This window comes from Zalophus californianus, chromosome 11, assembly GCF_009762305.2.
Source record: "Zalophus californianus isolate mZalCal1 chromosome 11, mZalCal1.pri.v2, whole genome shotgun sequence".
Lineage (NCBI taxonomy): Eukaryota > Metazoa > Chordata > Mammalia > Carnivora > Otariidae > Zalophus > Zalophus californianus.
The window spans coordinates 111380159-111405390 of record NC_045605.1 but is presented as its reverse complement, the minus strand read 5'-3'; the positions used below and the strand labels follow the sequence as shown (position 1 = coordinate 111405390).

Below are 25232 nucleotides of genomic sequence, written 5' to 3'. Positions count from 1 at the left end.
ATCTTACGGAAGGGGGCGGGGCTCAGCACCCCATCTTACAGAAGGGGGCGGGGCTCAGCATCCCATCTTACGGAAGGGGCGGGGCTCAGCACCCCATCTTACGGAAGGGGGCGGGGCTCAGCACCCCATCTTACGGAAGGGAGGGGTGGGACTCAGCACCCCATCTTACAGAAGGGGGCGGGGCTCAGCACCCCATCTTACGGAAGGGGCGGGGCTCAGCACCCCATCTTACAGAAGGGGGCGGGGCTCAGCATCCCATCTTACGGAAGGGGGGGCGGGGCTCAGCACCCCATCTTACGGAAGGGGGGGCGGGGCTCAGCACCCCATCTTACGGAAGGGGGGGCGGGGCTCAGCACCCCATCTTACGGAAGGGGGGGCGGGGCTCAGCACCCCATCTTACAGAAGGGGGCGGGGCTCAGCATCCCATCTTACGGAAGGGGCGGGGCTCAGCACCCCATCTTACGGAAGGGGGCGGGGCTCAGCACCCCATCTTACGGAAGGGAGGGGTGGGACTCAGCACCCCATCTTACAGAAGGGGGCGGGGCTCAGCACCCCATCTTACGGAAGGGGCGGGGCTCAGCACCCCATCTTACGGAAGGGAGGGCCGGGGCTCAGCACTCCATCCTACGGAAGGGGGCCGGGGCTCAGCACCCCATCTTACGGAAGGGGGCCGGGGCTCAGCACTCCATCCTACGGAAGGGGGCCGGGGCTCAGCACCCCATCTTACAGAAGGGAGGGGTGGGACTCAGCACCCCATCTTACAGAAGGGAGGGGTGGGACTCAGCACCCCATCTTACAGAAGGGAGGGGTGGGACTCAGCACCCCCATCTTGCAGAAGGAAAAACTAAGATCTGGGGACATTATCGCTAGCCTGTACCTAAGTGTTGCTCTTATGACTATCATTCAGCTGAGCGTGGGGGGGGGGGGCAGAGGGTCCGCCTAGAATCCTCTCCCATGCCCGCCCCTATGATCTCATGACAGGCCTTGGATGTAGCCCACAAGATGATGCAGGTGGTTCTGGAGCCCAGCATGGGCCCCAAGGGTGGCAAGTCCGGGACACAGCTGTGCTTTGGGGAAGATCAGGTCAATCCCAGCCCTTCCCCCACCAACCTCAGGGGCCTGATTTGGGGCCCAGAGAGGGGTTGTGTGTTGCCTGTGAGGGCCGAGGGCCCCACTTGGTAGGTCATGTGGGAGGACAGGGACCCCCTGGACTTCTGGGTTCCAGCCCCTGGGAGGAAGAAGGCCTCTGCCTTGGAATTCTGAGTCCAGAATCCTAGCGGGGGCACCGCCAGAACACTGCCGAGCTGCCCATGTGGATGGCAGAGCCCCTGGGCACATCAGAAGTGCAACCCGGGATGTGAAGAAGGTGTCCTCCGGGGTACCCCATGTTTCTGGGAAAGCAGGGCTGGCCATGCCATCAGATTAGGGGAGCCCCCGTCTCAGGGGGAGGGGGGCACCGCAAGAAGGGGTAGGTCTCTGCTGGGCAGGGAGGACATGTCCCCAGGGTCCCCCGGGGAGGAGACCCGGCCCAGACCCTCAGTGGGTCTCTGAACCTCGTTCCTCGTGGCCTCTGCCCCGGGCCAGCCTCCTCCACCAAGCTATCTGGCTTGCCTCCGGGGCTTTGCCCTCCCCAGCAAGAGGCAGTAACCCCAGGCTCATGGCTAATGTGGACTCCAGTGCTGATGAGGCCCTGGGCCCCACCCGACCAGGCGTCCCCGTGGCCCCTTGGATAGAGGGGTTGTGTTCCCACGCACCAGTGCCTGGCTTGTGTGGGTGAAGGGCCTTCTGGGCCATCAACCCCCCCACTCAGCCAGCCTGCCGCTACCTGGGGGAGACCCTCTGCCCACGGGCTCCTGGGAACGGGGCCATAAATGTGGCTTGAGGTTTTGCCGACATCATGAGACGCCTCATTCTCTCTGTTGTGGTTTCTGGTGATTTCACCTGAGCCACATATGCATTCATGGGCTCAGAGCTGGTGCCAAGCTGAGGTGCCGTGGGGTCAGCTGCCCTGCCCTGCCCCAGGCCTGCTGGGGGAGCATCCCCTCTGCTCTGGCAGCCTCGGAGCCCCAGCAGGCAGCCTGTCGTGGAGAGCGGGCACGACAGGCGGGGCTGTCACCCAGGGCCACCTCTGCAGGCTCTCCCCCACCCAGAGAGCCGTGCGAGTGTCAGGGCCCAGCTTGGGGCCGGGAAGACAGTGGTTGCACAAAGCTGGGCCCCTCCTGGTCCAGCAGCTGGGCGGGTTCTTCCCAAGAACAGGGGCTGGTAACCTGCAAAGGGGAAGCAGGCAGGGGCCCTGCAGTGAGTGGGCAGGAAGCAAAGGCCCAGAGAGGCCAAGTCGCCAGCCTGGGATCCCCAAGCCCCAGAGACCAAGGCCTGGGGGTGAGGGGGCCCCTGCGCGCGCCCTGGGCCAGGACAGCCCCGTTGCACCACAGGGGTGGTCTCCTTAAGTCCCTGAGAGGTCCCCTGCCGGCGGGCAGCGCTGGGCCAACCGGGTGCGGCACAGGGAGTGACGGTCTTTGTGGCCTGCAGCAAGCGCGGAAACCCTACGACGTGCGGGACGTCATCGAGCAGTACTCCCAGGGCCACCTCAACCTCATGGTGCGCATCAAAGAGCTGCAGAGAAGGTGGGCCTGGGCGCCAGGGGCGATCTGCAAGGATGGGGGGTGGCTGGGCGGGGATCCCCTACCGTCTCACTCCAGCGGTACCGGCTCGGCAGCCAGCCGCCCCCACAGAGCCGCAGGATACCCCGCACGCCCACCTCCTACCACAGCACCCCGGAGCGAGGGAGGCCGGGCCTGCCGCACAGAGTCCCGCCCCCCGGGGCTACGCGTCTGAGGCCTCCCCGTCCTGGACCTGGAGCCCGGAACCCTAACCACTGGGAGACGCCAGCGTCCAGCCTCCTGTGTCCAGCCTGGAGAGCTGTTCCCATGGAAGCAGTGTGGTCTCAGGGCCTACACAGGCTCAGACCAGCTGTACCTCTATGGTGGGCTTGCCTGGGAACCTCACCCCGCTGTGTCCCAGGGTATGGCTGGGACACTGTGCCCGTCCTGACCACAACCAGAGGTCAGGCTGCCCCCTACCATGGCTAACCCACTGTAGGGACATGAAGCCCTCTCAGCTCCGTGACCGGGCCTCACCCTGGAAGGGCCATTCTCAGGCCGGTCTCTCTGAGCATGGCTGAGGTGCCTGGCCTGGGCCTCTTACAAAGCAATGACGGGACCCGGGGCTGTCCTGAGTCCCTGCCCTGCCCAGGGAGGAAGCCTAAGGGACTGCCCAACTACTGCCCCTTGCCTCTGAGCTCCCCACAGTACTATGGGCCTCTGGGGCCCGTGAGGCCCCGTGGCAGGTTGGTGGGTGGCAATGGTGGGTGTCCCCAGAAGGGGTGGGTGGCTTGTTGCCCTGCTGGGTACCTGGCCTATCCACCCACTGACGGGCTGGGTGTGTGTGTGGTGCCTGGGCCGAGCATGAGCTGGTGTCCATCTGCCTCCCTCCCTCCCTCCCAGGCTGGACCAGTCTATCGGGAAGCCCTCCCTCTTCATCTCCGTCTCAGGTGGGTTTCCTCATCAAGACTCCCTGCCTCCCCCTCCCCCCCCCGGCACCCACACCTGCCTCTCCCCCTCAGAATGGGCCACCAGGGCCTTGGAAGCGCAGGACAGGCCCACACGCAGAGGGGGCAGGTGGACCCCACCCTGGACCAAGTGCCTAGGCATGTGCTTTACAAAGGAATTTTCCATTAGTGCAGGATCCCTTTAAACAGTGGGCTTTTCTAGGCCCTCAGAGATCCAGGTGTGACCACCATGCAGGTGAGTAGCCAGCCCCAAGGGCCTGAGGGGCCAGCAGCATCAGCAGCAGGGCGGGGGCCGTTCTCCAGCCCTGACCCCCCGTGTTCCCCTACGGCTCCCTCCAGGGAGGACGGGGCCAGGCCAGTTCCGTGGGTCGCCCAACCCAAGTTGCAGTGGGAGCCGCGGCTCAGCGGGGGCCGGATGGCAGGGCAGCTGGGCGAGGCCAGCGTGGCGGGGGCGGGGGTGGGGGGGCACGCAGAATGTTCAGGCCCACGTCAGCAATCCGGCAGGATTGTTCCAGACCACCGCAATAAAGCAAGTATCGCGATAAAGCGGGTCAAAAGAATTTCAGGGCTTCCCAGGGCAGATAAAAGTTAGAGTTACGCCCTAGCGTAGTCCGCTGTGTACAACGGCTCTGCATCTGGAAAAACCAACCAGCAGACCTCACCCAAAAGGACTGTTGCTAATAAGTGCCGGCCGTCACCTGAGCCGCCAGTGGGGCTCGTCTCAGATGACGCATCACCCCGACAAAGAATAATGAAAATGCTTGAACCATGGCACAAATTACTAAAATGTGGCACAGAGACAGGAAGTGAGCAAATGCTGTTGGGGCAACGGCACCCACAGGCTCACCCACCGCAGGGTCGCCACAGACCCTCCGCCCCTGCAACACGCCGTATCCACACAGTGCCATAACACGGGGTGCGTCCGCACATGCCCGCAGCCCCCGCAGGGCCGTGCCGTCCTTGTGTGCCAGGCTCTCCAAGGCCCTGCGGGCCACCCCCCACGCCTCCCAGGGTTCCCACCGTGGAGGTGCTCACAGTGCAGACCTTTGACCCCAGGCCACCCCCCCATCACCCTTCCCTTCAAGTACCCCCATGCTGCCAACACACACATCCCTGATTTGGGTGCTCCACCCCACAGAGAAGAGCAAGGACCGCGGCAGCAACACCATCGGGGCCCGCCTGAACCGGGTGGAAGACAAGGTAGGCGCGGGAGTCCCGGGCCACGCGGGCTCTGATGACGGTCCTGGTCCTTGGGGCGGCGGCCACAGCAGCCCTTCACTCTCCCACCTGTGTCCCAAACCCGTGTGCGGGCCTCCCTGCCCCCCGGCCTGTGCTCAGGGCGTTTCATATGGGTCTCCCTGAGCTGAGGTTCATGTCCACTCCCCCACACGAAGCGGGCATCAATCCCCTGGGACCTGGTTTGTAGGACCTCTGGCATGCGGCATCCTTACTGACAAGTGGGGCCCGGTGCCCCCAGGCCCCTCTCGGGAGTAGCTGAGGCCACCCAGGGCACGGTGGGGTGGGCAGTGCCGTCTACACCACCGCCATGTGGGCTCAGAGAGGTCAGAGGTGCTGAGAGTGGCACAAGGGTGCGTCGGGGTGCGTCGGCGGGGAGCTGGGGCTGCAGGCTCAAGGACCCTCCACGGTAGGGTGCAGACCGTGCTGGGAGGGGTTCCGTGCTGGCCAAGGCCCCGCTCAGTATCCAGGTGGAACGCGGGGCCTGGGGGTCTTCCTCTGCCGTGAAGCCCGCGCTCCCTCTGCTCAAGCACGGGCCCCTCGGCCACCGGGATGCCTCCATGTCTCCGGCAGGCTTGTGGGCCTCTCAGCGTGGGAGCCTCCTCCCGGGGTGTCCTGGGGGGCCGAGGGAGCCTTTCTCAGGCTCAGGCCCACTCTGTGAAGTGTCCGTGGTTTGGAGGGGGCCGTTATCTTGCCCGACAGCTCGTCGGTCTACACGGGCTTTATCTGAAAGTAGCTGGGAGACTAAAAATAGAGGGATTTTGTTGGGCAGGGCCTGTGTCTGCTGCTCGGTTTCCTTGGCAACCCCGGGCTCTGGCCCACTTCCATCCCTGCTGAAGCTGGGCAGGCAGGGCAGGGGCACAGCTCCCTGTCCCCACCCCACCCCGGGCCCCGGCCTGCAACATCACCCCTTCCCCACCTGCATCATCTGCCCTGACCTTTGCTGGCCGTGGGGCCATGACGCCGGATGGACCCAGATAGAGAGAGGGAGAACCACTGTCCAGGTGCCCACAGGGGCCCTCACTTTGGGCCTAGCCAGCTGAGACTGTGTGACCCCCAACATGTGGCCTGCTAGGGGACCTGGCCCCCCGGGCAGTGCAGGCCCCAACCAGGCAGGTACCTGGCCTGCTCTCAGGCAGATGGCCCAGTGGCAGATGGCCCTATCTGGCAGGATGTGAGCAGGAGAGGTCACATCAGCAGCCGACAGGTATCAGAGGCCTGGGGATCCTCCACTGAACAAGGGTATCCTCAGCACGCGCTCTTCTCAGGGCCAGAGGCTGGGGGCTGGCATAACCCGCTAGGAGCTGCTGGTGGCCCACCCCAGTACAGCAGGCCAGGCACCCTGTGGGGGGCTTCTAGACATCAGAGGAAGCCGAGGTAGAGCAGGGAATAGACCCAGGCCCCTCTGTCCAACCTCCTCACCCAGCCCTGGCACCCTGGCCAAGGAGCTTTTGCTGACTGGCCCCCACTGCTGATGGGACTCATGGTGGCCCCTGGGTGCACGGGCCTCCCTGCCCCAGCGGCCCTGGGCGTGGCCGCTGCTGCACCAGCTTCTAGATGCGCTCACCTCTCCTTGACCTCCTGCCCTGCTGTTCTAGAGCTTTCTTATGCTCCGCCCACTGCTTCTCAGGGCAGGCCACCCCTTGAAGCTCAGACTAGAGCCTGGTGTCCTCTGGGGGTGACCGTGGGTAGGGGGTAGGGTCTCCTGGAGCAGCGCCCCCTCTTGAGGCTAGAGGAACAGACATCCAGCTGCCTGCCCGGGTCTGACCCCCAGGATGGCCTGGTTGGCCCCGGTCAGTGTGGGGCCTGCACCGGCCTCCAGGATAGGGAATTACGGACACGCCCTCGTTTCTTCAGATCTGAACAACAAAGGGAAGTATTTTCCGGAGTCCCTGATCCCTGGGGGCAAGGTTTGGGAACAAAGCCCCCGGTGGCCTCGGCCCCCAGGAGAGGGGTGACCGCTGGGCCGTGAGGACTCTGGGACATCCACATGCACGGTGACCAGGGAGACTGGGGTTGTGCTGTCCCCGTCCCCTTCTGCTGTGAGGAACCGGCTCAGTCTGAGAGCCGGACCCACCTGCTTGCGGTCTCCCAGGTGGTGCCCAAGCCCGTGCTCTGTGCCAGATCGCAGCCCCCGCGGCCCCTCGAGGGGCTGGCAGGGATGGGCTCAGCCTGCCCCGGCCCTCCTCCGCTGCTGGCCCGGGCCTCCTCAGCGACAGACCCTGGGAAAGGGCCTCGCCAGGTCCAGAGGGCACGGTGGCACGTCCCGGGCCCGTGTTATCACAGTTATCACCAGGGCCATGGGGACCATAAACAACCCCCGAGCAATCCTGCTGATTGCGGGAAGCCGGAGGCAGGAAATCCAGCCGCCCCCGGCCCTCCGGGGCCCAGCAGGTCTGCAGCAGTGCCAGCCGGCCAGAGTCCCCGGGCCGTCCCCGACCCCGCGGGGCTGGCTGCGGGCGGGACAGGAGCCTGGCCCTCACACTGGGAGGCAGGGCTCTGGCCCAGCTATGATGGAGCTCCCATCCCAGGCGCGCTCACTCAGCTGCGGGACACGGGCTTGGAGGGGGGGGCGGAGGACATTTAGGGAGCACAGCTGCTGGTCCCCATTCTCGGGAGCAGATCAATTCTGAGAGCAGGAGGCTGGGCTGTCCGCTTGCAGGGAGCTACCAGGGAAAGCTAGCTCAGCTTGTCCAGTGGTGCCTCGGTTTCCCTGCAAGGAGCCCCCTTCCCTTATGTCCAGGCCAAGGGCCACAAGGGGGAGAAGGGTCCCAGGCACTTCCTGCTCGCGGGAGCCCTTGTCACAGCTCCTGCCTGCCAGAGGGCTTCCCCCCACCTCAGAGTGCCCCGCCCGCCTGTTCCTGGGGTGCCTAGCGCCCCTGTCCCTGGCCTGGCTCAGCTGGGCTGTGGAGGCCCGCCCCGCTCCAAGGCTGTGAAGAGCAAAACTGGCATTCCCGCCCCACAGGCTGCATCCCCACGGGCCTCACCCCCACACAGTTGGGAACCTGCTCCCCGTGTCTCAGGCCGGCTCCCCACCGGCCTCCCTTTAGCAGTGAAAGGGAAAGGCATGAGCAGCTCCTCGCCAGCTTCTGTTTAAAAATCACCAGAGCCTCCACGTGCTCCTTCCTGTTGTTCTCCTTCTGGGAAGGAAGGACCCTCATTTGCCCAAATAAATCCTTCCTTACGGGTGGGGAAACTGAGCCCCAGAGAGGTTGAGCAGTTGCCCAAGGTCACACAGCGGGTCCGGTGAAGAGCCGGTCCCGGTGGAGGCCACAGGTGGGTGGGGGAGCTGAGATAGAGAGACAGAGGAAGCCAGAAAGTGCTTCATAAACACGAAACCTTGAGGGGCCTGTTGGAAAAGAAGCCAGGTAGCAGTGTGGAGGGCCAAGCTGGGGAGCGGGGGTTGGGGAGCAGGCGGTAAGGCCCACGGGCTGTGCTGGCCAGAGCAGCGGCACAGATTAGGACAGAGTGGCCTGGCCAGGCCCTGGAACAGGAGTCCTGAGAACACCAGCCCCTGCCCAGCCCCCGGCCCCTCAAGAGCTGCTCGGGAGGCAGGCGTCCCCTTGGCTCTCTGGGGAGCCGTGGAGAAGACTGCTCCAACCTTCCGCCCCCGTGCGTATTCTTAGCTCAGTCCCCAGGACAGGCTGCAGGGCTGATGTTGAGCCCTGTTTATTTTGCAAGCTCAGCTCATACTGCTTTTGCTGATATGAGGAGCACAGTGGGCTGGGAGGATTTCTTTCTTCTCTGTTTTTGCCGGAAATGTTCATGGCTTAGAGCCGGACACAGGGAAGGCCTGGGTTTGCAGGCCCCAGCTCAGAGGGCGTGGGTGGGAAGGGGCCCCCACCCCCACCATCTGACGCTCCTTCCACAGCCTCCTGTCCTAGAACCCTGGCCAGGCACACCTTTCTCCTGGACCCAAATGCCCCCAGCCTGGGAGTACCCCTTCTCCACAGCACACCGGCCCTGGACCCCTCTGCTGAGCACACATTTGCCCTCCCCTTGGACCAGACAAGCCCAGTTACCCAGGACCTGCCGTCTGCCCCAGACACAGCTCCTCCTGCTCTGTCCTCAGCCCAGAGGGATTCCTCCATTCCCCCCGCCCACCACCAGCTACCAGCTGGCCTGAGACCTTGTCATCCCAACAACCCCTCCCTGCTTACCCCCAAGAGCCACCTAGATGCCATTCACCCGGTTCTTCAGCCCCACGGCCTCCCTGCTGGGCCTAGGTGTTGGTCATCTCCCTCTGCAACCATTGTCCAGCCATCCATGTGGACTCCGGCCCCACCAGCCCTTCAAAGTATGCATTATTTCCTAGACACAGCTGAAATCCGCCTGCTAGTGTTTTCTTCAGGGTTTTTGCCTTGCCATCTATGTATGAGATACATACCTAACCTCATTCTCCCCTTCTGTACCATCTTCATCAGGATGTGGTGTCAAATGTACGTGAGGCTCACTGAATGAGTTGGGAAGTGTTTTCTCTTTTTCCACATTCTAGAACATTTTATATGGGATTCGGAATTTTTGTTTCCCCTTTGAATGTTTGGTGAAATTTAAAGGTAAAGCCGTCCGGGCCTGGTGCTTTCTTTATGGGAAGACTTCACACTCTGAGTCAAAGACTTGGCAGTTATGGGACAGCAGGTTTTCTATCTCTTCTCGTGTCAGTTTTGTTCAGTTGTACATTCTAGAAATCTGTACATTTCCTCTCAGTTTTCCAATTTACTGCCATTATCATTTCAATGTCCGTATCATCAGTAGCTAAGCACCTTTTTTATTGCCAGTATTATTTATTTGTGCCTTCGCTTTTTTCCCCCCATTGGTCAAGCTTGCCAGCTATTTGCCAATTTTATTAATATTGTCAACAAACTTTTGACTTTATTGATCCTCACTCTTGTAAGTTTTGATTTTGTTTCATTGACCTCTCTTTGTTTTCTTCCTTCTAAATACTTGGCCTCTATTGCTCTTTCTCTAACTTCTTAGGTTGGATAATTACTAATTTTCAGACTTCCTAGATTTCTAAGGTGTGAGTTTAAGGCTGTACATTTTTGTCTAACTACCACTTAAAGGGCATCCCCCAGTTTTGATATGTAGCATTTGAATCTAATGTCCATTCACGTATACATCTTTCTCATCTCCGTGATGACCTCTTGTTTGCCCCAGCAGCTATTTACAATGTGACTTTTGTCATCGTTAGGTTTGTGAGAGTTTTCTAATTGCTCGCTTGTCACAGAAAGTGATTGTGTGACACCAGTCCTTTGAAATACTGTGAAACATGTTTAATGGCACAATAAGTCATCCATTTTTGTAAATGGACCTTCTGTACTTGAATACCATGCGTATTCTGACCCTGTCAGCTGCAAGGTTATATTTACATCCATTAGGACAAGCTGGCTAATTGTTTTCTTGAAATCTATATTCTGATTGGAATATTGTTATTTCCTTGATCCATCGATACTGAGAAATACCTCAAAATTCCAACTGCTGTGGGGAATTTGTCTAATTTTCCTTATATTTCTGTTAGTTTTTGCATTATGTGTTTTTAGATCTTATGGCTAGATGCATATATTCAACTTTTTATATCATCGCTGCTGGATTCAGTGTTTTATAATCACACAGCCTCCTCTTTATATCCAGCAGTGTTTTCTTTACCCTTAAAGTCTATTATCGTCTATTAATTTTGTTTGCACATCTTTTTTTAAAAGCTTTACTGAGGTATAATTTGCATGCCATAAAGTTCATGTGATGTAAATGTGCGACAGATTTTAGTAAATTTCTAATTTGATGTGCAACTATCGTCAAACCTAAGTTTTAGAACATTTTCAGCATCCCCCAAATTCTCTCAATTCCATTTGCAATCATTGCCAGTTCCCACCCCTAGACACGGTCTTTCTGTCTTTGTATCCTTAAATTTCTTTTTTTTTTCTTTTTTTAGAGAGGGAGGGAGGGGGAGAGACAGTGTGTGTGAAAGAGGGAGAGAGAGAGAGAATCTTAAGGAGACTCCTTGCCCAGCATGGAGTCTGACATGGGGCTTCATCTCAAAACCCTGAGATCATGACCCGAGTTGGATGCTTAACTGACTGAGCCACGCAGGCGCCCTCCTTAAATTTCTGTAAGGCTAGAAATTTGCCTTTTGTAAAGGTTTCATGTAAATGGAGTCGTCCAACATGTGGTGTTCTGAGTTCAGGGTTTGTTTTTGTTTTTTTGTTTTTTTTTTTACATAATGTAAAGTTCTTGAGGTTCATCTTTGTTGTGCCACGTTTTTCTTTCCTGTTTAATACCGACTAGTATTCTGTTGTATGGATAGACCACATTTTGTTTATGCAATTGCCAGTTGATGGACATTTGGATAGTTTGCAGTTTGGGGTTATTATAGGTAATGCTGCTGTGGACTGTTATCTACGAGCCTTTGTATGGACATACATTGTCACATCTTAGGTTCCTAAGAGTGAAATTGATGGGTTCTATGGTAAGTTTCTTTTCAACTTTCTAAAAAAAAAAAAAAAACTTGACCTGTTTTCCAAAGGGATCTGTACCATTTTGATGTCCCACCAGTAACATACAAATGTTCCACTTTCTCTGTATCATTGCAAATATGTGGTAGGGGTGGTCTTTTTTATTTTAGCCGATCTGGTGAGTATGTGATCACATCTCATTGTGGGTTTGATTTGCATTTCACTAATCACCAATGATGTTGAGCAGACTTTCATGTGGTTATTCGACATTCATAGTCGTGTTTGGTGAAGTGTGCATTCAACTCTCTTGCCTGTTTTCCTGCTTAAGTTGTTTGTTCTGTTACTGAGTCATAAGAGTGGCTTATGTGTTCCAGACACAAGTCCTCTATCAGAGATACGACTTACAAATATTTTCTCCCCTTCTGTGGCTGTCTGTTCATTTTCTTCATCATTTCTTTAAAAAAAATGTTTTACATCTTAATGAAGTCCAATGTATGTTTTCTTGTGTAGCTCATGCTTTTGATAGTCTACCCAAGGCCATGAACGTTTTCTTCCAGAAGTTTTATGGGTTTAACTGTTATATTTAGGTCTGTAATTTATTTTCAGTCAATTTTGGGGTGTGGTGTGAGGTCAAGTCTAAGTTAATTTCCTTTATTTTTTTTTTATTTTTTAATTTTTTGCTTATAGATATCCCATGGCCTTGGCACCTTCTGTTGAAAAGACTATTTTTCCCATTGAACTGTCACAGCACCTTTGTCAGAAATCAATTGAGCATAAATATATGGGTTTATTTCTGGATTCTCACGCCCATTCTCTTGGTCTATATGCCTGTCCTCAAATCCACATTACACTGTCTTGATTATTGGAGCCGTATGGTATGTTTTGAAATCAGGTAGTGTAAGTCTCCCAGGTTTTTTCTTCTTTCTCAAATTGTTTTGCTCATTCTAAGTCCTATGAATTTTTCTACAAATTCTGGAATCATCTTGTCAGTTTCTACTGCAAGAAAGAAAGCGAGCAAGCTGGGATTTTGATAGGGATTGTGTTGAACCTATGGATCCATCTGGGAAAAGCTGACAGCTTAAGAATATAGAGTCTCCTAACTCATGAGCATGTTATAGCCTTCCATTCCTTAGTTTCCATACTTTAGTTTCTTCCAGTGATGTCATTTTTGGTGTACAATTCTTACACATCGTTTGTTAAATTTACTCCTAAGTATTTTATGATTTTTGGTGCTATTGTTAATGGAACTGTTTCCTTCATTTCATTTTTGAATTATTACTAGCATATAAAAATACTCTTAATTTTTATATCACACTTGGAGATGTGACTTTGCTGTTACTAACTTTAGTAAATTTTGTTGTTATTGTTGATTCCTTAGGATTTTCCACATATAGAATCATGTCATGTGTGAATAAAGACAGTTTTACTTCCTTCCAATCTGGATGCCTTTAATTTCTCTTTTTGCCTATTTACACTGGCTTGAAGTTCCAGTAAAATGTTGACTAGAAGTAGCCAGATAATATCTAAAGATTTTATTTATTTATTTGACAGAGAGAGACACAGCGAGAGCGGGAACACGAGCAGGGGGAGAGGGAGAGGGAGAAGCAGGCTTCCCGCGGAGCAGGGAGCCCGATGCGGGGCTCGATCCCGGGACCCTGGGACCACGACCTGAGCCGAAGGCAGACGCTTAACGCCTGAGCCCCCCAGGCGCCCCAGCCAGATAATATCTAATTGAGAAAAGCACTCAGTCATTCACTATTGACTGTGATATTAGCTGTAGGTTTCCCATAGGTGGTCTTTATCAGGTTGAGGATCTTTCCTTCTAAGCATGTTCAGAGTTCTTATCATGAATGGATGTTGGATTTTCTCAAATACCCATTCTGCATCTTTTGAGATGGTCACATGGTTTTTATCCCTTATGCTATTAATACGGTGTATGTAATACCCAGTTTGGGGGTGTTAAACTAACTTTGCATTTCCCACTTGGTTATGGTTTATAATCTCTTTTATATGTTGCCGTATTTAGTTTGCTAATATTTTGTTAAGAATGTATCTGTATTCATAAAGAATATTGATCTGTAGTTTTCTTGTGATTTTTTTTCTTATTTTGGTGTCAGGTTTTTAAGTTATTTTCTTTTCAATCCTATGCACACATTTTGGATGTCTTTTGCAAACACTTAATGGCTGAGGGTTTCTTTTAATCATTTAACACATTTATACTTAAAGTAATTTCTAAGATATTTGGATTGATTTCTAGCAATATATTTTGTGTTTCTTTTTTGTACTAAATTTTTTAATGTTTATTTTGCTCCTTGTGTTGGGTTGATGGTTATTTCTCATTCTGCTTTTTCTTCTACTGGTTTTGAAGTTATATATTCTATTGTCATTCTTGTAGATGTCAACCTAGAACGTTTTAAATGGATATATAGCAGAGTTAATTGTTACTTTTTATTACATCTGTAATAAAAGGACATTAGAACCCTTTAGATTCAGCCACTCTCCTGCTGACTTATATTCTTTGTTGTTGTATATTTTAGTTCAATCATGTTTATTTTTTAACCCAATGATTCATAAATAATAGTGTTTCATACAATCAATATGTGTTTAAATTTACCCGTCTGTTTGCCTTTTTTGTCACTCATCATTTATTTTTCATCTCTGATCTTACATCTGGGATCACTTTTTTCCCAGCTGAAGTGTTTATTAGAATTTCCTTCATCGAAAGTCAGACTCTCTCGGATTTTATTTTATTTTTTTTAATGACTTCTTTTACTGTCGTTCTTAAAAAATATTTCCACTGGGAATAAAATTCTAGACCCTAGGTTACCAAAACGGTTTTCTCTCAGCATGTTGAAAATATTATCCAACTGTTCTTCGGCTTATCCTGCTAGTCCTGAGAACAAAGGTGAAGACAAGCTCTTGCTCCTTGGAAGGCAGTGTTTCTCTTCTCTCTGACTGCTTTGAAGATCGCTCCTGTGGTTCTAGTCGTCTGCATTTTCACCACGGTGTCTTCACGGAGTTTCTTTTGTTTGTTCTGCTTGGAATTCAGTGAGTTCCCTTCATCTGTCATTTGGTGTCTGGCATGAGCTAGGAATTACTCTGTCATTAGCTCTTCAGATTTTAGCCAAAGCTAAAAGAAAATTAGCTCATTATCTCCTTCTGGAACTTTCATGAGGCATGTGGCAGACCACCTCACTCCCCACCATGCTTCTTAACCTCTCTCATTTTAAAATCAGATTGTTTCTCTATACTATATTCTGGATAATGTCTTCTGATCCACTTTCCAATTCACTAATTATTTCTTCAACTGTGTCTGATCTGCTGTTAAACCTGTCTGAGGAATTTTTAATTTCAATTATTTTTTTGTTTATAAAACTTCTATTTGGCTCTTATTCATACCTGATAGATCATTTTTATAGTATCTTCACTTGTATATTTAAACTTAAAATTCTTGAAGTGCATTGAACGTGGCTGTTGTATATTTTGTTTCTGTTAATTTTGGTGTCTAAACTCTAAGTGAGTCTGTTTCTCTGGTCTTTGTTTTTTCCTTGCTGGTTTTCATTCGTAGTATTTCATTTCCTTTAAGGGTCTTCTTGTTTAAAATCTTAAGTTTATGTATCTTAAAATTTATCTGTGGGTATTTTTTTTAAAGATTTTATTCATTTATTTGACAGAGAGAGACATAGCGAGAGAGGGAACACAAGCAGGGGGAGTGAGAGAGGGAGAAGCAGGCTTCCTGTCAAGCAGGGAGCCCGATGTGGGGCTCAATCCCAGGACCCTAGGATCACGACCTGAGCCGAAGGCAGACGCCCAGTGACTGAGCCACCCAGGCGCCCCTATCTGTGGATATTTTTGAGGCCTAGCAGAGTTGAGGGTCTCAGGGAGGATCTATGGCTACCTCTTCCTTTGCTACACATGTGGGGGTACTACCATCCCAGACTTTAAATTCTAGGCTCAAAGTTTTCCAGAAATACACCCAGGAAGTGTGCGTTTGGGCTTCCAAGCTGAGTGTGGGTGTGATTTCTCAGAGCAAATATGGTCCCTTTAGCAGCAGGCAATTTTCTTGATAGTCTTTTTGGGAAGTGGGTTATTTCTCACTGACCCTCACACTGAATGTAGAGTCCTTGGAAGGCCCCAGCTTTATGTAGGGCTGAGCTGCAAGACTCCCCACCTGGGGCAGGCCTGGGCTTGGATGCCATCCATCACCCGTGAGAGCCATGTTTGCTCGGCTCATCAGATGTCTTCAGGGCAACTCTTCCCTCTGTGGGTCCCACTTTCACTGCACCTTCAGCCTCTCACCTCCCGTACATCCTGGTGAGCTCATTAATGCCTGTGAGACTCTCTCTCTAACATGCGATCAGACAAGCTCTTGTCCTCGTCAGAAGACAGAATCAGGATTTTGAAGGTGGGGTTTTTCTGGGAAGCCTGGGTCTCATGGCTGCCGGGTCCTAGCTCCCTAGACTGGTTCCTGACTCTGCTGCGTCCTGTTCCCCCGTGATCCTGGGAGTGACTGGGCGGTAGCAACAGGGCTGGTTTATGCCAGTCCCTGGGGTCTCAGTCGTAAGTGGGTCTCATGCTGGAACTCAAGGGGGTCTGGGTTGGGCCGCCAGCCCTCGGCAGGCTGGACTGAGAAGGATCCACTCCTACAATCTCTCTACCCCTCGGAAAGGGAGGAATCTTCCTTCCTTCCTACACTAAATTATACCGAGGCCCACTGGCCTAATTCAGCTAGGGGCCTCTGGGCCAGGGGCCAGCAAACCGGGACCTCTGGGCCAAATATCAGCCCTGACCTGTTTTCACGTTTAAAACAAACTAACAAACAAACAGTTTTTAAAACGGAAGACAGCCTGAATGGGATCCACAACACCGATGATATTTACTGTCTGGGCCCATTATGGAAAAGTTTGCTGACCCCCAGTCTAGGCCAGGGTTGTCCACTAGAAATCTAGTGGGAGACACAGATGTAACTTAACATTTCCTAATAGCCACCGTTGAAAAGATAGAAAAAAATAGATTAGATTCACTATAATAATATATTTTACTGAACCCGATACGTTGAAAATATCATCACTCCCATATATAATCAATATTAAAAAAAAAATTGTTGGGATGATTGACATGATTTCTTCAAAAGCTGGGTGTGTGTCATGCTTACAGAACATCTCAGTTTGGATGCTACGTTTTCCTAAGAACTACTCGGTCTGCATTTAGATATAAAACGTACAGTTAAAAAAGGTTCTCTTGCCTAAGTCATTCTAAACATAAAGTTTTCTGATCACTGAATTGGGGGTCTATACTTAAATCTAAATTTGAATTTGCTTAACTTCAATCAAATTAAAATTCAATTCCTTGGTTTCATGAGCCACATAGCAGGTAATCAGGGCCCAGTGGGGCTGCTGAATGGTTATTGGACACAGCCACTCTCGTGTGCCCCCCCCCCCCAGCATCCAACCCAGGGGGACCCAGGGAGGGGCCCCATGAGCACCGCCGTGCTGAGAGGGTGCCTGACGCAGGCAGACGAGGGGCACCTCATAAGCCCTGACGTCCCCAGCAGGGGCATGTCCTTGCAGGCCCCTCGGCTCACACTGCACAGAATGTTCCCTGGATTCCCTGCCTCGAGCCCCCGGAGCCCGTGACGCACACCTCCCTGTCCACTGCCTGCCTGGGACTCTGGTCCTTCCACCACATCTGTGTCCCGCCCGCCAGGCCTCCCGCGACTTCTGCTCTCAGGAGGCCGTCAGGAGCAGTGGTCAGGGCGCGAGGCCGCGTTGCCAGGCCGCTTGCAGAACACCAACTACCTTGGGCTCCATCTTGCCCCTCACCGCCAGCTCCGGCCGGTCACATCAGGAAGTCGGGCGGGGTGGGGGCGCTCCCACGACAGCCCCCCCTTCAGAGCCCCCCCACTTTCTTCTGCCCCTCCCCCGCACCACTCTCTGTGCTGGGGAACTGTTCTTGAGTGACAGGGCCGTAAATAGGCGAAGGCGTGGGCTCTGGCTGATCAAAGGGCCCCCTTCAGAAGCCTTCATTAGCTGCTATTCTGGGAACTGGTTATTTTAAGGTTAGTGTATTTTTTCTTTCCTGAGGAGCCGTCTTAGTGGATGGCGAGGTCCTGAGGTGCTGGCTCTTCAGTCAAACCACACAAGCCCTGTTTTGTCTAGGGTTTCAAAGATAAACCTATAATGAAAGCGTCAGTTGACGCTGAGCGCCACCACCCCCATTCCTGGGCCGAGGTGGGCGGGCCCGCCGGGGAGTCCCCGAACCCCACGAGCCCAGGAGACCTGGCGGCCGCGCGCTCCTGGAGGGAGCCTGAGGTCAGAGCCCTCCGGGCCCGGGCTGCCCGGGGCCCCTGGGACGCCGGGCCGGGTCTTCTCACGGCCAGGGCAGCCTCCGCGGGCCGTGCCCGGAGCCGGGCTCGGGAGGCTTCTCTCAGGAGAACGCCCAGCTTCGGCCAACGGCCTTCCAAGCGAGGATGCCCACCCTCGGCAGCGGCCGGGGCAGCGCACGCTGATGTCACAGTTTAGGAGGGTGGTGATGCGCTGTGCTGGCGGGCGTGTGGGGACCCGGGCACTCCCGGCCCTCGCTGGTGGGGCTGCGGGTCACGGGGCCATGGAGCTCTGGAAGGGAGTCCGGCATCGTCTGCTAACGTTAGAAGATCACGTGCCCTTGTGGCTCACAGGCCCGCTCCCGGGGTAGCAGAGCCCCGGGGCTGGGGACTTACATAGGAGGACCCCCGGCACGGCTCTGGTGCTTGGTCCTCTGTCCGCTGGGGCCGCTCGCCCACCGGGACCGACCCCCAGGGCTCCAACCCAGACGGCCCCCTCTGCAGGCCTCCAGGTTCACGCTAGGGCTTGGGCATGGGTCTGAGCCTCCTTCCCCTCGGTGGGTGCGCAGACGGGGCAGGGGGCCGTCCGCGGGGGCCAGGCCCCCTCCAGGCCTGAAGACCAGGCTGGAAGTGACGCGCGCCTGGCCTCTGCCCCGCCCCGCTGGTGAGAACGAGGCGCCTGGCCCTTCCCAGAGGAGTTTGGGGAATGGCGTCCCAGCAGGATGGCCCTTTTCCAGCCACGTGATGGGAGGAGCAGGGACCTTTGGAGCCGTCCGTGGGTCAAGACATCTGTCTGGCCATCCGTGGGCATCCAGAGGCGGCAGACTCGCCCGTGCCCCAGGCCGGCCTACCTGAGCGTGGGGTGGCCTCCACGGCCAGCCTGCCCTTGCCCAGGCGCTCCTCAGCGCGGCAGCCGGCCATTGAGGGGATGACCGCATGGCCAGCGGCTCAGCGCTCTGCCCCTGGCCCCAGGGAGCGAGCCCTCATGCGGGGCTTGGTTCTGGGGGTCAAGTCCCCAGCAGGGTTAGAGGGCACCCAGGGAGAGAGGCCGTCTGGCCGCCCAGCGTGGGCTGGCACCCAGCAGGCAGCCGTAGGTCATCTGCAGGGTCCGTCCTGCCATCTGAGCCACTCCTTTCGTCACCCTCATCCCCATGCTCTGAGCTGCATCTGAAGGGACCCCCTTCACAGAGGTCAGAGGACTGGGTGAGCCATTGCGGCTGGGGGCATCAGGGTGACCCAGTCACACCCGTGAGGCTGAGTTCCTGGCCGGAGATGAGAATCACGGCCCTCCCACTTCAGAGACTCAGTCTCCCCCTCGTCAAAATGACAGCATTGGTCAGGTGGCCTCTGAGGGACCTGCAGGCATTCTAGACCTCCCCCCCCCCCGGCCATCAGGGGTGAGACACACAGGCCCCGGTGATGTCTAGGGGGTTTGGCCGCCAAGAGGCCATGGTTGTGGGACGGAGGTCAGAGCTGGCCTGGAGCTGGACCCTGGACCTTGTGTCAGGGCTGACACTCAGGGCAGCATGCTGGCCTGGGCCTCTCCAGATGCGAAGGCAAGAGGCAGGAAGGCTGACCTCACGGTCAGTCCGTTACTGACCCCCAGTCCACTCCCTCCTGGCCAGCAGGAGCAGATGCCTCTTGGCTTCCCAGGAGGGAATGTGAGTACTGGCTTTTGAAGTCTGTTTCTGGCCTTGAAAGGCCCACAGGGGCCCGAGTCTCACCTTCGATGGGATGGGAAGGTCTAGAATGCCTGTAGGTCCTCAACAGCCATATTCTGGCATGGATCCTGGGGCTGGGGGTATTCCGTGGAAAGCAGTGATACAGAGCATGGCGTCCCACCCAGCAGCAGGTCCCCATCTCTGGGAACCCAGAGCTGTTGTGCCTGAGCACGGCCTGGGGGAGCCCATGGGGAGACACCCGGTGCTCACGGGGCTCACTGCTCTCTGAGCCTCAGTTTCCTCCTCCATCCAAGGCAGGGAGGTGGGAAGGAGAGAGGTGCACATGTTGAGGGCCACTCAAGCAGGCCTGGTCGCCTGTGATCTCTGCCCACACCCCCCGATGCCCAAGAGGCCCAGAGCCTTCCCAGAGAGTTGCCAACAGCTAGGCCAAAGAGGTGCCTCCAGGGCTGGCTCTTTTCACCTAATTTATGGACCCGGAGCCTCGTCCCTCCCTGCAGTCCTGCCTCAGTGGGATTTGAGCCTGGGCAGCCGGGCCCCCATGCCCGTGTGTTCTCAGGTTGCACATGTCTGGCTCCTGGTTGACTGATGGCCTAGGCTTCCCACTCACATGTGGAAAGGCCCAGGGACCTTCCCATCCCCCCTCCCCTTTTCACAGAGGACAAAACCCGGCCTTCCCTTTGTACTTGTGCAGCCAGCAGCTGGGTTCAAACCCTGCCCCCTTGGCTCACTGACCATGAGAACCAGTGAGTCACATCAGGGCCTCAGTGACCCCATGAGTCTGTCAGTGGAGGGGGTGATATTAGCGCTACTGGGCCAAGTGCTATGGAGAATTCCTGGGTTGATCCACATCCAGGCCCAAGGAACCTCTTGTGCAAAGGCCCTGTGGCACAAGGAAGTACGGCAAGTTCCAGAACCAAGGGATCTGGGTGTCTGATTGCCCCGCTCAGAGAGAGCAGGCATGGGAGTGGGCCGGCCATTGGGCAGGGAGTGGGGCGCAGGGGCCAGTCAGGGAGTTCAAGCTCTGCTCCGACTCCACTCACTTCTGGGCCTGAGCCTCAGTTTCCCCACTGCACCGTGGCCTCCTGCTTTCTGTGGCTTCAACAGTTGCCGAGAATTGTTCTTTCCTCCACACCTCCCTCCCTCTTTCCTGGGCGTTTCCCTTCCGGTCTGCCCCGGGGACGGTCCCCGCCCCCACACCCCCCGCCCCCACACCGAGGCCTCTCCTGAATGACTCTATTTATAGGTCACAAATATTGGCCAGAAAGGAAATTTACATTTTTTGAAAAATGTAGCTTGAGTCCATGTGAACTTCTGTGGGTTGACTGAGCAAGGCTGGGGACAGGGAATGGCGGCGGGCTGACATGCATATGGGTGAGCGGGCGGTGCGCGGCAGCCCCCGGCCCTCCGTGAGCGCTGTCGGGCGGCATATCATCAACAGCATCAGCTGGGAGAGTCGGGGTGGGCAGGCCGTCTGCGGGGGCCCAGGCATGAGGGCGGCTGGAGCCTTGTCCCTGAGGCCAACCCTGCCCAGCCGCCTTGGCCGACCTCAGAAAAACATGTATTTTGATCAAAATGGGCCCTTTTTTAAACTTGTCACCCTGCGGGTCAGAGCACAGCCTGCCCCCGGCCAGTCCTGCATATTAAGCAGTGGCTTGGTCACCACCAAAAATAGATGTCCCAGCCCGGAGGCAGGGCTGTCCCACCACCCTGGGAGGGGGCAGCTGGCCCGGGCCCCAGCATGCGGGCCCCGAGGGCCGGCAGCAGTGAGCCCATGCCCAGCCCGCTGGCGGCCACCACCCCTTGGGGTCCCAGAGCTGGGCTGGGGACGGGATATGAATGTCTGGGAGCATCCAGGGATGGGAACTGGGTGTCAGCCACGGCGGCCCAGGCCTGGTGGGGCCCGAGCGCAGCCCTCGCCTGCCGGGGCCGGGTGGCAGGTGGACGCCAGCAGGTCCCCAACCGCAAAGCCACATGCAGCAAGTAGTGGGCGGCCTCCACCCTGCCCGGGCCTCTGGGATCCACAGGCATGGGGCTTTCCTTCTCTTCGGAGGCCGGTGTCCACAAAATGGCTGACGCGGCCCTTCAGGCTGGGCTGCAAACGCATGGGAGTCGCCGTGCGGAGCTGGTGTTTATTTTGCCGAGCGTACGGCCTTTCGTTGCCCGGGTTCCGAGTGCTCCAGAGGCAGATGGAAATTTTTGTGGATTGAACACGGGGCTGAGGCGCGCTGGGCTGTTTGGGTTGGCAGCGTGCTCCCTCCCCACCCCGTTCCTCATCCGCTGCTCCCGCCCGCGTCACCCGAGCATCCATTCATGCCTCCGCTCCGGGTCCCCTCCCCCCTCCTCCACTCCCAGCCCTCGGTGCCCTCCCTCCCCACCGCTGCCTTGGTGGGGGCGTGCTGGCCCAGAGCAGAGTAACCTCGAACCCGCCCCAAGTTTGGAAGAGGCCGCAGGAGGAGGGAAGACAGAGTGGGAAGGCCAGCTCCTTGGGGCCCTTTTCAAACTGGGGGCCCCTCTGACTTCCAGATCCTCGTCTGTGAAATGGCAGCCATTGAACAGACAAGGCAAGCAGTGTGTGGGGCATGCCTGTGGGTCCAGCGCCAGGAAAATGCTCAGTACACGAGGCCCGTCACGGGTCCTGCTCTCGGGAAGGCAAAAAGGCACCCAGATAGCGTGAGGGGCAAGGCTTTATACCTCCCTCCCACTCGGGAGGAGCCCTCTGTGTCCAGGTGGGACGTGGACCTGCTGGTCTGCAGGAAAGACCTGTGGGGACAAGGGAGCAAAGCATGTGGATACCTGGGGGAAGAATATTCGGGGTAGAGGGCACAGCCCGTACAAAGGCCCTGCGGTGGGGCCATGCCTGGTTGTCTGAGTGGCGAGCGGGCAGCAGTGTGGCCAGAGCCATGGGCTGAGGAGGAGCCTGGAGGGTCGGGGCACCTAGGTAAAGGGCTGGGCAGACCGTCAGGCCCTGGGAGCCCCTGGAAGAGCCCGAGACATCCCTGGAGGAAGGAGGGGGTCTTCAGGGCCAAGGACGGCAGAGAGCCGACTCCCGTCTTTAGCGATGCTTCTCTGGCGCATGGAGAACAGCCCGGACAGGAGCAAGTGTGGCTGCCGGAGGACCTGTGGGAGCCAGCGCGCCCCCTCCCTTGCCTCCTCCGTGCCCGCTGCCACCCCACCCCCCCGCGCCCTGGGATGCAGGTCGGTCAGCGTGCACAGCCCCCACTCTGCTCCCTGCCGGCCAGGAGCCACAGGTCAGGTCTCACACATAAAGAGCCGTCTGTGTGGGCAGCGAGGTGGCCGGCCAGCCTGCCGCCGCACAGGGACACTCTATCCAGCAGGGCCCACCCACCCCACCCACCCCCACCCTGTTGGACCACCAGCACCCACCCCCTGGCAGGAGCTCCTCGCAGCACTGTGAGGCCCTGGCCCAAGGTACTGACATCCAGACGACCCTTGTCACCTGGGCACTCTCAGCCCCAAGAACTAGAGCGATGGGGCCCAGCAGAGTGCCTGTGGTCATAGCCTGGGCGCACCCGGCAGACATACGGGGTCTTGGTTTTAAGGCTTTGTGACATTACCTTTTTACAAGAGGGGTTGCGTCCTGAAACCAGGGTGGAAATCATGTCAGCAGCATCCCCAGAGAGTGTCTTCTCAGCCCTGTACCATCTCCAGCACCCATGGGTGTCCTAGAAATTGAGGCCCCTCTGGTCTGGACAGAGGGACCAGAAGTCACGGGAGCAGGAAAGGAAGCCTCTTGAACTATTACTGCAGGCGGGCACACACGCGTCCATTCGTCTTATGTCCGTTGGGCACCAGCTGCTTGCAGGGATTGCCCCCAGAGTGGCACGGGCTGACCTCTGCCCCGTGGAGCACATAGTGGGGCAGGCAGCAGAGGGGACGGGGGCCTGGAGCCACAGGAGGGAATGAGGTGGAGGGTGTTGTGGGGTGGAAGAGTGTCCCGATGAGTGGCCTGTGCAAAGGCTCTGGGGCCTGGGGGTGGGAGAGGGTGAGAGCAGGTGAATTCCGCAGCCACCACCCCTGGTCCCACACCTGTCCCGTGCCTGTCCCTCCCAAGTTCCTCTCTCCTGGTGGGTGGAAATTTAGGGAAGCCCATGGGTTGCTCTCCTTTAAAGGCAAGAAGATGCCCATGGGTGGGAGGGTGTGGCTCATCACACCCTGCAGAGTTGCAGAGGGCTGGAGGGCGGGGGCCCGGGTGGGTCACCCCCTGCTCCCGTGTCTGCTTGGCTCACCAGCACGCAGGCCAGCTTACCGTGCTCTGCCTTGGTCTCCCTGACCCGTGGGTGCCTCGTGGCTTGGGCAGAAGCAGCTTGCACAGGTGGGGAGGCTCCGTGGCCTTCTCGGGGCCTCCCTGTGCTGAAGGCCGGAGGAGGAGCCGGTCCTGCCATCTAGGGATGCGCCACTCGCTGGGGACACCACCGGCAAGGCCCCGGGGGATCAGGCGAACTGGCTTCTCTGTCCCCCTCCATCTCCCTCTGTTCCAGCCTGCCCGTCTCCACGCCCAGCACCCAGTGACAGCCAGAGCTAAGAGAACAGTCACCCTGGGGCACAGGTGGGCACCATGGAACTGCCCCCCACCCCGGGTCCAGGCCGGCTCCCTGCCTGGCTCAAGCAGACCCTTGGATGCTACCACCGGGGCTCATCGGGGTTTGACCAGGGTCCCCAGAGCTCAGAGCGCTGTCCTGCTCTTGCTGGCTTCAAGCTTTCCATTGCCATGGTGACCCCCAGGCCCCGGCCTCAGAGCTAGCCACATCTTCCCTGCCCTTTTGCAAGGAAAACCATCTAATTTTTCAGCTCTGTAAATGCGGGGGGAGCCTCTGTTTCCCCGGCTGGTGAGGAACCTCCACGTGCAGGCGCCGCCCATCAGGGCCACGTGTGGCCACTGCCCCGTGTTCTAGATGAGGAGATGCGGGATCGTCCCCGGTGAGGGCCCTGAGTGAGGAGAACGCTGCCCGGCCCTCTGTCCAGCCCCGTCCGTGGGCTCCCTACCCAAACCATGCTTTACACAATGTGGCTCACTGCACTCAGCGGGCGAGAAGGGGAGACGCCCCCGCCTTCCCAGCCCCGTCCCTCCTCGGCCCGCATGAGCCTGAGAAACACCCCTTGTTTCCGGCTTTCTCACTGCTGGGTTTGCTGTCACAACTCTACCCCGTCATGGAGGAAATGTCCCTCTGGCCTGTGTCTCTCCGGCCCAGACTCAGGACTGCACGCCCCCCTGCCTCTGAGCTGGGTCCCCCATACTGAGCACACCGAGGCCCAGGGCAGCGGCAAGGCCTTGCGGGTCCCCCCAGGAAGCCAGCAGCTGTGGGCCGTTCTCCCCGCTAAGGGCCTGTCCCTGTCCACACACGAGCCCGTTGCTGCGCCGTCCCTGCCCCCAGCCCCTGGCCGGCATGGCAGGAGCAAGAAGTCAGGGCAGGTGCCGACCCAAGCGGCCTTCATCCGGTCGGGAACGGTTCCTGTGTGGAGCGAGCCGGTGCCTGTCCCCCTGGACCTCACTCCCCTGGGGCGTGGGAGAGACTGCCATGCACGGCTGGTGGCTGGCGGTGGCACGCCATCCACGGGGCCACAGGGGGACGTAGTTCCCGCCTCACCTGGGCTGTCCCCAGCATGCTGGGACTTATGAGGACTCTGCCCGCGGCTCCGAGGCAGGCCGTGCCGGGCAGGCTCAGGGAGGCCTGACACCTCCCTAGTGGTGATCTGTGACTGCGGACCATCCCTCTTCGGCCGCATCCCCCACCTGCGGGCAGCTGGGCAGAGCTCTGTGCCGTGAGGGCTGGCAGGCAGGAGGCTGAGCTGGCACCAAGGACCCTCTGACGGCCACTCCTGTCTTCCGTGTCCCCTAAAGCCCCCCACCCCCAGAGCACCCAGGGCCGAGCCCACCCCGTCTCTGCTGCCCGCCCTCGGCCCTCACGCTGGGGCCCCAGTAGCCTCCCCTGCACACCTCTGAATGCGCTGTGGTA

General features: G+C 56.9%; 1 protein-coding gene across 8 annotated transcripts in view; it reads left to right on the top strand.

Annotated features, from left to right (window-relative positions):
* The window catches only part of KCNQ1 (potassium voltage-gated channel subfamily Q member 1), a 320398-nt gene that overhangs the window by 245498 nt on the left and 49668 nt on the right, over positions 1 to 25232 (top strand). For 3 of the 8 annotated variants that reach the window (XM_027579589.2, XM_027579579.2, XM_027579583.2), the window contains exons 13-15: positions 2530 to 2624; positions 3504 to 3550; positions 4707 to 4768. The exons of 1 other annotated variant lie outside the window; for it this stretch is intronic. In XM_027579589.2, the coding sequence (XP_027435390.1) occupies positions 2530 to 2624; positions 3504 to 3550; positions 4707 to 4768 (204 nt within the window). The remainder of the gene's footprint in view (positions 1 to 2529; positions 2625 to 3503; positions 3551 to 4706; positions 4769 to 25232) is intronic. 4 more of the 8 variants (XM_027579581.2, XM_027579582.2, XM_027579585.2 and 1 more) reach the window with 2 other exon arrangements.